Below are 16,130 nucleotides of genomic sequence, written 5' to 3' on the forward strand. Positions count from 1 at the left end.
GCCATGTAAACCATATAGTATTCCTATCTCAGAAGAGTTTGAACGTCTTGATAGAGTGTGCAGCTGTACCTACCGTTCAATAGAAATGTAATGTGATTTAAAATTTTCTAGTAGCCACATTTAAAAAGGTCAAAAGAAACAGGCAATTGATTTTAATGTATTTTAAAAATCAGTATCTGTAATATAAAACTAATATTAAAATATTGATGAGGTGTTTTGATTTTTTTTTTTTTTTTGGTGTTAAGCCTTCAGGATCTGGTATGTATTTTACACTTACAGTACAGCTGTTAGGACTAGCCACATTTCAAATGCTTTAGTAGCACATGTTCTAGTGGCTACTATAATTGATAGTGGGAACTGTAGAAGATCTTGAAGTAATCAAAAAACATTTGACTAAGATGTGGATTTTAGCTTGAGTTTGATAGTCTTTAATTGTATGTCCTTAAACTTGTCACTTAGTCTTACTGGCTCTGGTTTCTTTTTACATAAATTAACAAGCTAAGGGTAGATGATTGTGCTCCAGTTGTTTATATTACGAAAAATTATAGGGAATTCCCTGGCGGTCCAGTGGTTAGGACTCTGTGCTTCCACAGGGGGCACGGGTTTGATCCCTGGTCAGGGAACTAAGATTCTGTATGCTGTGTGGCACAGCCAAAAAAATTTTTTTTTATAAAATAAATACTTCTGAAAAAAAAAATAAATAAATAAAAATAAATAAATAAATAAAATAAATACTTCTGAATGAACTTAATCTTTTCCCCACTGTAAGACATGCTATTAATGTTAGTAATTTGCCTGTTCATGTTTTACAGGCCCCTAAATTCAGTAAATTTTTTTCTGAATGGTAACCTTTTATTCAGCGACTGTTGATTGAGCATCTCTTTGCCTAGCACTATGCTATGCACTTGAGCTTATAATCTTAATATATTGTGATTTATTAAGATATATGTGGTTGAGAGTCAGGAATGAAATAGGTAGACAGATAACTTGAAAAGGAAGAGCAATACCTCTTTGAACTGGGAAAGGAGGAAGAATGGATTGCTATATTTATGTAAGTTTCAGAAGTGACTGAGGGCAGGAAGTGGAGGGAATTCACACTAGGTGGCCTTCATTTTCTCTTTAATTTCTGTTGGTATATAACAAGGATATAGCTAGTACTTTTTTAAGAGGCTGATTTTTTTTTTTAATATCAATGATTTAACAGGTTTATCATGACAGTGAGGAAGGTCAGAGATACATACAGTTTTATAAGCTAGGGGATTTCCCCTATGTTTCCATCTTGGATCCACGGACAGGTAAGGGTTATTTCAGCTTATGGTCTTTAACCTATTATTTAACTTTCAGTTACCTAAATAATCTTTAATACTCGACTGGGTCCAGTTTCAAAATTGTTTGTAGTAATTTAGTTGAAGGGTTCTTGTTCATGCTCTTTAGAATTATTTAAACATCTATTGATGTGTGTATTTAGGGAATATGTTTCCAGCAACTTTGGGAGATGGTAGTATTTTATATTTGGGCAGTTCTGTTCTTTCAAAGAATAACTGTTTATCTTCCTTATGATGTGTAAGGAATCCCGTTAGGTCACTAAAATGTTAAGATTGTTCAGGTACTGGTTGTAATCCCACCAAAGAAGCAGAGGGTAGAGCTGGGTTTATTATTAATTGATTGAGTTTTATATAGGTATTGCTTTCTCTGAATCTCTTCTTCCTAAATGGCAATAAATGATATCAGTTGATAAAGTAGTTCCTCCATCATGATGGCTGGGAATCTCTGAGTTTGGTTATAATTAATGTATCCCCTAGGTTATGAAGACACTATGTAACTTAAGCTGGTGTTGGGTGGGGATATGTTCCCAGTAAATTTTAATTATGTATATGCAGAAAGAAATACTTAGTGAGAATTCAGAAAGAGTGTTGATTTTATTTCTATATCCTGGTTTTTAATCTTTAGGTCAGAAGCTAGTAGAGTGGCACCAGTTAGACGTATCTTCTTTCTTGGATCAAGTAACAGGATTTCTGGGTGAACATGGGCAACTGGATGGACTTTCTAGCAGTCCCCCCAAAAAATGTGCCCGTTCAGTAAGTATGACTAAAAAGTGGTGATGGACAGTTAACTGTCACTGTATAGAAGTGTCTTGTGTAAAATGTTTGAGGTTAAGATGGTAAAGATAATAATGTAAGTTGTGGACAGTTACAATTTGTGGCTGCACAACATCTTACATTTTGATAGTTTCCTACGTAAGGGTTCTCTCTTCTCAATGAAATTACAGGATTCATACTTCCCATCTCCTAGGATCAGGCATGTGACCTAAGACATGGATTTAGAAGTAAACAATATGAATATGTAGCAGTGAGCAGGAAGACTGACCAGCAAGCCTGGTAACAGAAAAACCCACTTCTTCAGGGGCAGCACTGTTTGGACTTTTGGAATCCAGGTCTGAGCAGCAGCGGAAATGGTATTTTTGCTAGAACAACTCTCATGGTGTAATTGGGCATTATTGCTGATTACATACCTTTAGGACCTGGGTCTCAGGCCCACCCAAAGATTATTTCTATACTTAATTTCTATAATATGCTATTGCTAGGCAGACCTATTTGATAATTGATAGCAAGATTAGTTGCAAGTAGGAGACCTTCAAAGATGTGGGAATCTCACATTGGTGTAGGAACTGTTTGGGTTTGATGACAGTGAGGATAAAATTAGTTACAGAGGATGTGACTTCAGCAGTCCATTATCATGCAGTGATGAAACAGTTCCTTAAGTTATTACCTAGAATAAAGTGTCCACTTAAGGAGAGGCTATGGGTGCTTGCCGTGGTTTGTATAGAATTCTTTTTTTCCCCCCTCCATTACTCAGAAATTTTACTTAAGTAGAATTCTTTCTTAAGTCATTAAAAAACCAAGGAAGTTTCTGTGATTTCCCTAAGAGAGTTTTCTCATCTTTTACAGTCATAGGCTGATACTGTCAAAAAACAGAGCCTGAGCTTGTGAGTTAATGAATTACAGCATAAATTGAGTTTAAAATCTCACTAGATCTCTTATAAGAGTTAAGGGACTGGGCCTCCCTGGTGGCGCAAGTGGTTGAGAGTCCGCCTGCCGATGCAGGGGACACGGGTTCGTGCCCCGGTCCGGGAAGATCCCACATGCCGCGGAGCAGCTAGGCCCGTGAGCCATGGCCGCTGAGCCTGCGCGTCCGGAGCCTGTGCTCCGCAGCGGGAGAGGCCACAACAGTGAGAGGCCCACGTACCGCAAAAGAAAAAAAAAAAAAAAAAAAGAGTGGGACCATAAAATTGGACAGTGACATAGGGCTGATTTGGGTGACTAGTACCTCAGACCCCACTTCTGAACTAAATTCTCTCACTATTACAAATTTTGATCAACTACGTACAAGAGACACAGCAACAAATAATGGCTTAAACAAGGAAGACATCTTTTCTCAACAAGAAGTTCAGAGGCAAGCAGTCTAGGACTTGACTCTTGTGGATGTCATCAAGGAACCAGGTTCCTTCCCTTTTTTTCCCCCCTCCATCCTTAGTATTGGCTTTTGTCCTCACGGTCACAGTACAGATGCTGTGCTCCCGTATTCCAGCATGGACAAGGAGGAAGGGGGTGGTGTCTCTATTACAACGGTAAAACAGCCACAGATAAGAGTTCTGCTTGTTTTAGCTGGACACATTTTCTTGTACACAGTTGAGGTTCTTTTAATAAGGAAGCAAAGAAGACTGGATGTAAAATAGGAAACTAACAGAGTCCATCATAATGTCATTCTTTAAAATCAGCCTTCATGATACACAGTATTATTATCTGTAGTCAGTCCAAGCCATTGCATGTCACATGAGCACATCTGTTTGCTTTCTTGTGACCGCTATTTAAGTTTATTTTGAAAAATTTCATAGCTTTGTTGAAGTATAATTAATGTGTAGTAACTGAGTATATTTAAAATGTGCAATTTGACAAGTTTTGATATGAGCATCTTCTCATGTGCTTTTTTACCTTCTGTCTCTTTTGGTAAAGAGCCTATTCAGATCTCAGGCTCATTTTTCTCTTACTGGGTTGTATATCTCTTTTTTTGTTGCGGGGGGTGGCCTGTGCTGTGCAGCATGTGGAATCTTAGTTCCCTGACCAGGGATGAAACCCGTGCCCCTTGCAGTGGAAGCATGGAGTCTTAACCACTGGACCGCCAGGGAAGGCCCCTGGGTTGTATATCTTTTAATTGAGTTGTAAGGACTTAGATATAAGTCCTTTGTTGGATATATGGTTTGCAGATTTTTTTTTTCAGTTTGTTGCTTGCTTATTCATTTCATGATGGTGTTTTTGAACAGCAAATTTTAAAATGTTGATGAAATCCAATTTATCAAATTTCTTTTTTATTTTAACGTTTTTATTGGAGTATAATTGCTTTACAATGGTGTGTTAGTTTCTGCTTTATAACAAAGTGAATCACTTATACATATACATATATTCCCATATCTCTTCCCTCTTGCGTCTCCCTCCCACCCTCCTAATCCCACCCTTCTAGCTGGTCACAAAGCACCGAGCTCATCTCCCTGTGCTATGCGACTGCTTCCCACTAGCTATCTATTTTACATTTCGTAGTGTTTATATGTCCATATATAACCTACCACTCTCTCACTTTGTCCCGGCTTACCCTTCCCCTTCCCCGTGTCCTCAAGTCCATTCTCTAGTAGGTCTGTATCTTTATTCCCATCTTTCCCTGGGTTCTTCATGACCAGTTTTTTTTTTTTTTTTAGATTCCATATATATGTGTTAGCATACGGTATTTGTTTTCCTCTTTCTGACTTACTTCACTCTGTATGACAGACTCTAGGTCCATCCACCTCACTACAGATAACTCAGTTTTGTTTCTTTTTATGGCTGAGTAATATTCCATTTTATATATGTGCCACATGTTCTTTATCCATTCATCTGTCGATGCACACTTAGGTTGCTTCCATGTCCTGGCTATTGTAGATAGAGCTGCAATGAACATTGTGGTACATGACTCTTTTTGAATTATGGTTTTCTCAGGGTAAATGCCCAGTAGTGCAATTGCTAGGTCATGTGGTAGTTTTATTTTTAGTTTTTTAAGGAACCTCCATACTGTTCTCCATAGTGGTTGTATCAATTTATATACCCACCAACAGTGTATGAGGGCTCCCTTTTCTCCACACCCTCTCCAGCATTTATTGTTTGTAGATTTTTTGATGATGGCCATTCTGACTGGTGTGAGATGATATCGCATTGTAGTTTTGATTTGCATTTCTCTAATGATTAATGATGTTGAGTATTATTTCATGTGTTTGTTGGCAATCTGTGTATCTTCTTTGGAGAAATGTCTATTTAGGTCTTCTGCCGATTTTTGGATTGGGTTGTTTGTGTTTTTGATATTGAGCTGCATGAGCTGCTTGTAAATTTTGGAGATTAATCCTTTGTCAGTTGCTTCATTTGCAGATATTTTCTCCCATTCTGAAGGTTGTCTTTTCATCTTGTTTATGGTTTCCTTTGCTGTGCAAAAGCTTTCAAGTTTCATTAGGTCCCATTTATTTTTGTTTTTATTTCCATTTCTCTAGGATGTGGGTCAAAAAGGATCTTGCTTTGATTTATGTCATAGAGTGTTCTGCCTGTGTTTTCCTCTAAGAATTTGTTAGTGTCTGGCCTTACATTTAGGTCTTTAATCCATTTTGAGTTTTTTTTGTGTATGGTGTTAGGGAGCGTTGTAATTTCATTCTTTTGCATGTAGCTGTCCAGTTTTCCCAGCACCACTATTGAGGAGGCTGTCTTTTCTCCATTGTATATTCTTGCCTCCTTTATCAAAGATAGGGTGACCATATATGCGTGGGTTTATCTCTGGGCTCTCTATCCTGTTCCATTGATCTATATTTCTGTTTTTGTGCCAGTACCATACTGTCTTGATTATTGTAGCTTTGTAGTATAGTCTGAAGTCAGGGAGTCTGATTCCTCCAGCTCCGTTTTTCTTTCTCAAGATTGCTTTGGCTATTGTGGGTCATTTGTGTTTCCATACAAATCGTGAAATTTTTTGTTCTAGTTCTGTGAAAAATGCCAGTGGTAGTTTGATAGGGATTGCATTGAATCTGTAGATTGCTTTGGGTAGTATAGTAATTTCCTTTTTTTTTTTTTAACATTGTGGTACATGACTCTTTTTTTTAAATTAAATTAAATTAATTTTTTTATACAGCAGGTCCTTATTAGTCATCAGTTTTATAAACATCAGTGTATAAATGTCAATCCCAATCGCCCAATTCATCAAACCACCACCCCCACACCCACCACCCCCGCCGCTTTCCCCCCTTGGTGTCCATATGTTTTTTCTCTACATCTGTGTCTCAATTTATGCCCTGCAAACCGGTTCATCTGTACCATTTTCTAGGTTCCACATATATGTGTTAATATACGATCTTTGTTTTTCTCTTTCTGACTTACTTCACTCTGTATAACAGTCTCTAGATCCATCCACGTCTCTACAGATGACCCAATTTCGTTCCTTTTTATGGCAGGTAATATTCCGTTGTATATGTGTACCACATTTTCTTTATCCATTCATCTGTCAGTGGGCATTTAGGTTGCTTCCATGACCTGACTATTGTAAATAGTGCTGCAATGAACATTGAGATGCATGTGTCTTTTGGAATTATGGTTTTCTCTGGGTATATGCCCAGTAGTGGGATTGATGAATCATATGGTAATTCTATATTTAGTTTTTTAAGGAACCTCCATACTGTTCTCCATAGTGTCTGTATCAATTTACATTCCCGCCAACAGAGCAAGAGGGTTCCCTTTTCTCCACACCCTCTCCAGCATTTGTTGTTTGTAGATTTTCTGATGATGCCCGTTCTAACTGGTGTGAGGTGATAACCTCACTGTAGTTTTGATTTGCATTTCTCTAATAATTAGTGATTTTGAGCAGTTTTTCATTTGCTTTTTGGCCATCTGTATGTCTTCTTTGGAGAAATGTGTATTTAGGTCTTCTGCCCATTTTTGGATGCTTGTTTTTTTAATATTGAGCTGTATGAGCTGTTCATATATTTTGGAGATTAATCCTTTGTCTGTTGATTCATTTGCAAATATTTTCTCCCATTCTGAGGGTTGTCTTTTCGGCTTGCTTACGGTTTCCTTTGCTGTGCAAAAGCTTTCAAGTTTCATTAGGTCCCATTTGTTTATTTTTGCTTTTATTTCCATTACTCTAGGAGGTGGATCAAAAAAGATCTTGCTGTGATTTATGTCAAAGAGTGTTCTTCCTGTGCTTTCCTCTAAGAGTTTGATAGTGTCTGGTCTTCCATTTAGGTCTCTAATCCATTTTGAGTTTATTTTTGTGTATGGTGTTAGGGAGTGTTCTAATTTCATTCTTTTACATGTAGCTGTCCAGGTTTCCCAGCACCACTTATTGAAGAGACTGTCTTTTCTCCATTGTATATCCTTGCCTCCTTTGTCATAGATTAGTTGACCATAGGTGCGTGGGTTTATCTCTGTGCTTCCTATTTTGTTCCATTGATCCACGTTTCTGTTTTTGTGCCAGTTCCATATTATCTTGAGTACTGTAGCTTTGTAGTCTGAAGTCAGGAAGTCTGATACCTCCAGCTCCGTTTTTTTCCCTCAAGACTGCTTTGGCTATTCGGGGTCTTTTGTGTCTCCATACAAATTTTAAGATTTTTTTGTTCTTGTTCTGTAAAAAATGCCATTGGTAATTTGATAGGGATTGCATTGAATCTGTAGATTGCTTTGGGTAGTATAGTTATTTTCACAGTATTGATTCTTCCAATCCAAGAACATGGTATATCTCTCCATCTGTTGGTATCATCTTTAATTTCTTTCATCAGTGTCTTATAGTTTTCTGCATACAGGTCTTTTGTCTCCTTAGGTAGGTTTATTCCTAGGTCTTTGATTCTTTTTGTTGCAGTGGTAAATGGGAGTGTTTCCTTAATTTCTCTTTCAGATATTTCATCATTAGTGTATAGGAATGCAAGAGATTTTTGTGCATTAATTTTGTATCCTGCAGCTTTACCAAATGCATTGATTAGCTCTAGTAGTTTTCTGGTGGCATCTTTAAGATTCTGTAAGTATAGTATCATGTTATCTGCAAACAGTGACAGTTTTACTTCTTCTTTTCCGATTTGTATTCCTTTTATTTCTTTTTCTTCTCTGATTGCCATGGCTAGAACTTCCAAAACTATGTTGAATAACAGTGGTGAGAGGGGACATCCTTGTCTTGTTCCTGATCTTAGAGGAAATGCTTTCAGTTTTTCACCATTGAGAATGATGTTTGCTGTGGGTTTGTCATATATATCCTTTATTATGTTGAAGTGGGTTCCCTGTATGTCCACTTTCTGGAGAGTTTATCATAAATGGGTGTTGAATTTTGTCAAAAGCTTTTTCTGCATCTATTGAGATGATCATATGGTTTTTATTCTTCAATTTGTTAATATAGTGTATCACATTGATTGATTTACATATATTGAAGAATCCTTGCATCCCTGGGATAAATCCCACTTGATCATGGTGTGTGATCCTTGTAATGTGTTGTTGGATTCTATTTGCTAGTATTTTGTTGAGGATTTTGGCATCTATATTCATCAGTGATATTGGTCTGTAATTTTCTTTTTTTTGTAGTATCTTTGTCTGGTTTTGATATCAGCATGATGGTCGCCTCATAGAATGAGTTTGGGAGTGTTCCTGCCTCCACAGTTGTTTGGAAGAGTTTGAGAAGGATGGGTGTTAGCTCTTCTCTAAATGTTTGATAGAATTCACCTGTGAAGCCATCTGGTCCTGGACTTTTGTTTGCTGGAAGATTTTTTTTTTTTTTTTTTTTTTTTTGCGGTACGCGGGCCTCTCACTGTTGTGGCCTCTCCCGTTGCCGAGCACAGGCTCCAGACGCGCAGGCTCAGCGGCCATGGCTCACGGGCCCAGCCGCTCCGTGCATGTGGGATCTTCCCGGACCGGGGCATGAACCCGTGTCCCCTGCATCGGCAGGCAGACTCTCAACCACTGCGCCACCAGGGAAGCCCTGCTGGAAGATTTTTAATCACAGTTTCAATTTCATTACTTCTGATTGGTCTGTTCATATTTTCTGTTTCTTCCTGGTTCAGTCTTGGAAGGTTATACCTTTCTAAGAATTTGTCCATTTCTTCCAGGTTGCCCATTTTATTGGCATAGAGCTGCTTGTAGTAGTCTCTTAGGATGCTTTGTATTTCTGCAGTGTCTGTTGTAACTTCTCATTTTTCATTTCTAATTTTATTGATTTGAGTCCTCTCCCTCTTTTTCTTGATGAGTCTGGCTAATGGTTTATCAATTTTGTTTATCTTCTCAAAGAACCAGCTTTTAGTTTTATTGATCTTTGCTATTGTTTTCTTGTTTTCTGTTTCATTTATTTCTGCTCTGATCTTTATGTTTTCTTTCCTTCCACTAACTTTGGCGTTTTTTTGTTCTTCTTTCTCTCGTTCCTTTAGGTGTAACGTTAGATTTTTTATTTGAGATTTTTCTTGTTTCTTGAAGTAGGCTTATATAGCTATAAACTTCCCTCTTAGAACTGCTTTTGCTGCATCCCATAGGTTTTGGATTGTCGTGTTTTCATTGTCAGTTGTCTCTAGGTATTTTTTTTTTTTTTTTTTTTGCTGTACGCGGGCCTCTCACTGCTGTGGCCTCTCCCGTTGCGGAGCACAGGCTCCGGACACACAGGCCCCGCGGCCATGGCTCGCGGGCCCAGCCGCTCCGCGGCATGTGGGATCCTCCGGGATCGGGGCACGAACCCGTGTCCCCTGCATCGGCAGGCGGACTCCCAACCACTGCGCCACCAGGGAGGCCCCTCTAGGTATTTTTTTTATTTCCTCTTTGATTTCTTCAGTGATCTCTTAGTTATTTAGCAATGTATTGTTTAGCCTCCACGTGTTTGTGTTTTTTACTTTTTTTTTTCCCTGTAATTCATTTCTAATCTCATAGCGTCGTGGTCACAAAAGATGCTTGATATGATTTCAATATTCTTAAGTTTACTGTGGCTTGATTTGTGACCCAAGATGTGATCTATCCTGGAGAATGATCCATGTGCACTTAAGAAAAAAGTATAATCTGCTGTATTTGGATGGACTGTCCTATAAATATCAATTAAGTACATCTTGTTTAATGTATCATTTAAAGCTTGTGTTTCCTTATTTATTTTCGTTTTGAATGATCTGTCCATTGGTGAAAGTGGGGTGTTGAAGTCCCCTACTGTGATTGTGTTACTGTCGATTTCCCCTTTTATGGCTATTAGTATTTGCCTTATGTATTGAGGTGCTCCTATGTTGGATGCATAAATATTTACAATTGTTATATCTTCTTCTTGGATTGATCCCTTGATCATTATGTAGTGTCCTTCTTTGTCTCTTCTAATAGTCTTTGTTTTAAAGTCTATTTTGTCTGATATGAGAATTGCTACTCCAGCTTTCTTTTGATTTCCATTTGCATGGAATATCTTTTTCCATCCCCTCACTTTCAGTCTGTATGTGTCCCTAGGTCTGAAGTTGGTCTCTTGTAGACAGCATATATACGGGTCTTGTTTTTGTATCCATTCAGCCAGTCTGTGTCTTTTGGTTGGAGCATTTAATCCATTACATTTTAGGTAATTATCGATATGTATGTTCCTATTACCATTTTTCTAATTGTTTGAGTTTGTTATTGTAGGTCTTTTCCTTCTCTTGTGTTTCCTGCCTAGGGAAGTTCCTTTAGCATTTGCTGTAGCGCTGGTTTGGTTGTGCTGAATTGTCTTAGCTTTTGCTTGTCTGTAAAGGCTTTAATTTTTCTGTCAAATCTGAGTGAGATCCTTGCTGGATAGAGTAATCTTGGTTGTAGGTTTTTCCCTTTCATCACTTTAAATATGACTTGCCACTCCCTTCTGGCTTCCAGAGGTTCTGCTGAAAGATCAGCTGTTAACCTTATGGGGATTCCCTTGTATGTTATTTGTTGTTTTTCCCTTGCTGCTTTTAATATTTTTTCTTTGTATTTAATTTTTGATAGTTTGATTAATATGTGTTGGCATGTTTCTCCTTGGATTTATCCTGTATGGGACTCTCTGTGCTTCCTGCACTTGATTAACTATTTCCTTACCCATATTAGGGAAGTTTTCAACTATAATCTCTTCAAATATTTTCTCAGTCCCTTTCTTTTTCTCTTCTTCTTCTGGGACCCCTATAATTCAAATGTTGGTGTGTTTAATGTTGTCCCAGAGGTCTCTGAGACTGTCCTCAGTTCTTTTCATTCTTTTTTCTTTATTCTGCTCTGCAGTATTTATTTCCACTATTTTATCTTCCAGGTCACTTATCCATTCTTCTGCCTCAGTTATTCTGCTATTGTTCCCTTCTAGAGAATTTTTAATTTCATTTATTGTGTTGTTTATTATTGTTTGTTTGCTCTTTAGTTCTTCTAGTTCCTTGTTAAATGTTTCTTGTATTTTCTCCATTCTATTTCCAAGAGTGTGGATCATCTTTATTATCATTATTCTGAATTCTTTTTCAGGTAGACTGCCTATTTCCTCTTCATTTTTTAGGTCTGGTGAGTTTTCACCTTGCTCCTTCATCTGCTGTGTGTTTCTTTGTCTTCTCATTTTGCTTAACTTACTGTGTTTGGGGTCTCCTTTTTTCAGGCTGCAGGTTCGTAGTTCCCGTTGTTTTTGGTGTCTGTCCCCAGTGGCTAAGGTTGGTTCAGTGGGTTGTGTAGCTTCCTGGTGGAGGCAACTAGTGCCTGTATTCTGGTGGATGAGGCTGGATCTTTCTGGTGGGCAGGTCCATGTCTGCTGGTGTGTTTTGGGGTGTCTGTGACCTTATTATGATTTTAGGCAGACTCTCTGCTAATGGGTTGTGTTGTGTTCCTGTCTTGCTAGTTGTTTTGCATAGGGTGTCCAGCACTGTAGCTTGCTGGTCATTGAGTGGAGCTGGGTCTTGGCGTTGAGATGGAGATCTCTGGGAGATTTTCGCCATTTGGTATTACGTGGGGCTGGGAGGTCTCTGGGAGACCAGTGTCCTGAATTTGGCTCTCCCACCTCAGAGGCACAGCCCTGATGCTTGGCTGGAGCACCAAGACCCTGTCATCCCCACGGCTCAGAATAAAAGGGAGAAAGATAGAAAGACAGACAGAAAGAAAGAAAGAAACTGAAAGGAGGGAGGGAGGGAGGAAGGAAGAAAGAAAAGAAAGAAAGAAAAAGAAAATTAAATTAAAAAGTTATTAAAATCAAAAAATTATTATTAAAAAATTAAGTAATTTTAAAAAAGAAAGAAAGAAGAGAACAACTGAACCAAAAAACAAATCTACTAATGATAACAAGCACTGAAAACCATACTAAAAAAAACAAAAAACAAAACCAGACAGACAGAACCCTTGGACAAGTGGTAAAAACAAAGCTATACAGACAAAACCACACACAGAAGCATACACATACATACAGAAAGAGAGAAAGCAGAAAAATATATATATATTGTTGCCCCCAAAGTCCACCTCCTGAATTTGGGATGATTTGTTGTCAATTCAGGTATTCCAGAGATGTAGGGTACATCAAGGTGAGTGTGGAGATTTAATCTGCTGTTCCTTAGGCTGCTGGGAGAGATTTCCTTTTCTCTTCTTTGTTGGCACAGCTCCCGGGGTTCAGCTTTAGATTTGGCCCCACCTCTGCGTGTAGGTCGCCTGAGGGCGTCTCTTCTTCGCTTAGACAGGACGGGGTTAAAGGAGCAGCTGCTTCGGGGTCTCTGGCTCACTCAGGCTGGGAGGAGGGAGGGGTATGGAGTGCGGGGCGAGCCTGCGGCAGTAGAGGCCGGCGTGACGTTGCACCAGCCTGAGGCGCACCGTGCGTTCTCCCGGGGAAGTTGTCCCTGGATCACAGGACCCTGGCAGTGGCGGGCTGCACAGGCTCCCAGGAGGGGAGGTGTGGATAGTGACCTGTTCCTGCACACAGGCTTCTTGGTGGCTACAGCAGTGGCCTTAGCGTCTCATGCCCGTCTTTGGGGTCTGCGCTGATAGCCGTGGCTCGCGCCCGTCTCTGGAGCTCCTTTAAGCAGCGCTCTTAATCCCCTCTCCTCGCGCACCAGGAAACAGAGGCAAGAAAAAGTCTCTTCCCTCTTATGCAGTTCCAGACCTTTTCCCGGACTCCCTTCTGGCTAGCCGTGGCACACTAGCCCCCTTGAGGCTGTGTTCACGTGGCCAACCCCAGTCCTCTCCCTGGGATCCGACTGAAGCCAGAGCCTCAGCTCCCAGCCCCCGCCCACCTCGGCGGGTGAGCAGCCAAGCCTCTCGGGCTGGTGAGTGCTGACCGGCACCGATCCTCTGTGTGCGAATCTCTCTGCTTTGCTCTCTGCACCCCTATTGTTGCACTCTCCTCCGTGGCTCCGAAGCTTCCCCCCTCCGCCACCCTCAGTCTCCGCCCATGAAGGGGCTTGTAAGCCTAGTGTGTGGAAGCCTTTCCTCCTTCACAGCTCCCTCCCAGAGGTGCAGGTCCCGTCCCTATTCTTTTGTCTCTGTTTTTTCCTTTTTCTTTTGCCCTACCCAGGTACGTGGGGAGTTTCTTGCCTTTTGGGAGGTCTGAGGTCTTCTACCAGCGTTCAGTAGGTGTTCTGTAGGAGTTGTTCCACATGTAGATGTATTTCTGATATATTTGTGGGGTGGAAGGTGATCTCCATGTCTTACTCTTCCGCCATCTTGAAGCCCCTCTCAACTTACTTTTATACTTCGTGCTTTTTGTGTCTTATTTGTGAAATCTTAGCCTAACCCAAGATTTTATCCCATATTTTTTATAGTTTTAGCTCTTCAGTCAGTGATCCACTTTGAATTAATTTTTGTATTTGGTATTAGGTGGGGTTGAGTTGGAGTTTTTTCTTTGTTCGCCTATGCCTGTATGCTTGTCCCAGCACCATTTGTTGAAAAGATTATCCTTTTCCCATTGAATTGCCTTTGTACCTTTGTCAGAAATTGATCATGTATGTGTGGGTTTATGGCATCTATTCTTTCCAGTGATTGTCTACCTTTATGTCATTATTTTATTGTCTTAGTGATTACTATAGCTTTGGAATAAGTCTTGAAATTGCATGGTGTAAGCCCTTCAACTTTGTTCTTTTTTATAGTTGTTTTGGCTATTTCAGGTCCTTTGCATTTCAGTATAAGTTTTAGAATCAGCTTGTCACTTTCTACAAGGAAAGCTGGTGGGACTTTGATTGGAATTACATTAGCTGTATGGATCATTTTGGAGAGAATTGACATCTTAACAGCATTGAGTCTTCATATCCATGGACATGGCATATATCTCTCCATTTATTTAAGCCTTGAATTTCTCTCAGCAATGTTCCGTAGCTTTTGTATATTGACCTTGTAGCCTGCAGCCTTGCTACACTCACTTATTAGGTCCAGTAACTTTTTTGTAGATTTCTTAAAATTTTCTATATAGATGGTCATGTTGTCAGCAAATAAAGACTGATGTACTTCTTCCTTTACAGTCTCTATTCCTTTTATTTCTTTTTCTTTTTCTTTCCAGTACAAAGTTAAATAGAAGTAGTGAGATTAGACATCCTTAACTTGTTTCTGGTATTGGGGTGAAATTATTCAGTATTTGACCAATAAGTTTGACGTTAGCTATATGTTTCTTATATATATACTTTATCAGATTGAGGAAGTTTCCATTTATTCCTGATTTGCTGAGGTTTTATGAGAGGTTTTTGTCATGTGATTTTTTGTATCTATTGAAATGATAATATGGTTTTCTTTTTTAGTGAATTCCATTGGTTGGTTTTCTAATGTTAAACCAACCTTACATTCCTGGGCTAAAATGCATTGCTTTTTTATATATTGTTAAGTTTGATTTACTAAAATTTTGTCAAGAATTTTTGCATCTCTGTTTATGAAGGTTATTGGTTTATAGTTTTTTTTTGTTTTTGTTTTTTGTTTTCTGTGTAAGAGCTTGATCTTGTCTGGCTTTGGTATCAGGTTAATGCTGGCCTCACAATGAACTAGGAAGTATTTCTTCCTCTTTGGTTTTCTGGAAGAGTTTGTGTAGAATTGGTATTATTTCTTCCTTAATAATTGATGACATTTACAAGCGAAGCCACCTGGACATAGAGTTTTCTTTGTAGGAAGTTTTAAACTACAAATTAAATTTCATTGATAGATATAGGACTATTTGGGTATCTATTTCTTCTTTAATGAGCTTTACTAGGTTGTGTCTTTCCAGGGATTTGTCCATTTTACCTAAAGTGTCAAAGATGTAAAGTTGTTCATTGTTTTTATTATTCCTTCAATGACTGTGGTATCTGTACGGATGGCCCTTCTTCCAGTCCTATAACTGGTAATTTGTGGCTTTTTTTCCCCTGACAGTCTGACTAGAGGCTTATCAAGTTTATTGACTTTTTAAAAACCCGCTTTTGGTTTCATTGATTTTTCTTTTGTTTCCTAAGTTATTGGTTGATTTCTGTCCTTTTTCCTTCTGTATAGTTTGAGTTTAAATTTTTTCGTATGGGGTACTTTTTAATTTAAGATGGAAACTTAATTTTTTTTTTTTTTTTTGCGGTACGCGGGCTTCTCACTGCTGTGGCCTCTCCCATTGTGGAGCACAGGCTCCGGATGCGCAGGCTCAGCGGCCATGGCTCACGGGCCCAGCCGCTCCGCGGCATGTGGGATCTTCCCAGACCGGGGCACGAACCCGCGTCCCCTGCATCAGCAGGCGGACTCGCAACCACTGCGCCACCAGGGAAGCCCTGAAACTTAATTATTAATTTGAGACTTTCTTTTCTAATGTAGGCATTTAGTTGTATACTTTCTCTGTAAGTGCTGCTTTAGTTCCATTCCACAATTTTTTTTAGCTGCAAGGGAAACTGGTAAATGGAATTTTTTAGTGGGACATATTTCATTTATAGACATAATTAGGATTCTGTAAGTAAGGATTCAGAGGAGAAAGAATGTTGGGTAGGAAGCCAGCAGTGTCTACCATGGCAGCAATCTTTAAAAATCAAGCTACACATTATGCAATATCATTATTATAAACCTACAGTTCACCTAAGCCATTGCAGGTCACATGGGCACATCTACTTGGTTTTTTTTTTTTTTTTTTTTTTGGTGGTAAATTAGCCTTAAGTTTCTTTAAAATTTAAAAAAGTTTTTTTGCTATATGAT

The 16,130-nt window shown here is 39.0% G+C and overlaps 1 protein-coding gene across 4 annotated transcripts in view; it reads left to right on the forward strand.

The window, feature by feature from the left end:
- UBXN7 (UBX domain protein 7) overlaps positions 1-16,130 on the forward strand; it is a 69,691-nt gene that overhangs the window by 41,611 nt on the left and 11,950 nt on the right. For 3 of the 4 annotated variants that reach the window (XM_060099358.1, XM_060099360.1, XM_060099359.1), the window contains 2 exons: positions 1,205-1,295; positions 1,951-2,078. The exons of the other annotated variant lie outside the window; for it this stretch is intronic. In XM_060099358.1, coding sequence (XP_059955341.1) covers positions 1,205-1,295; positions 1,951-2,078 — 219 coding nt within the window. The remainder of the gene's footprint in view (positions 1-1,204; positions 1,296-1,950; positions 2,079-16,130) is intronic. 4 annotated transcript variants of the gene reach the window in all.

Source organism: Mesoplodon densirostris, chromosome 5 (genome assembly GCF_025265405.1).
Source record: "Mesoplodon densirostris isolate mMesDen1 chromosome 5, mMesDen1 primary haplotype, whole genome shotgun sequence".
Classification (NCBI taxonomy): Eukaryota; Metazoa; Chordata; class Mammalia; order Artiodactyla; family Ziphiidae; genus Mesoplodon; species Mesoplodon densirostris.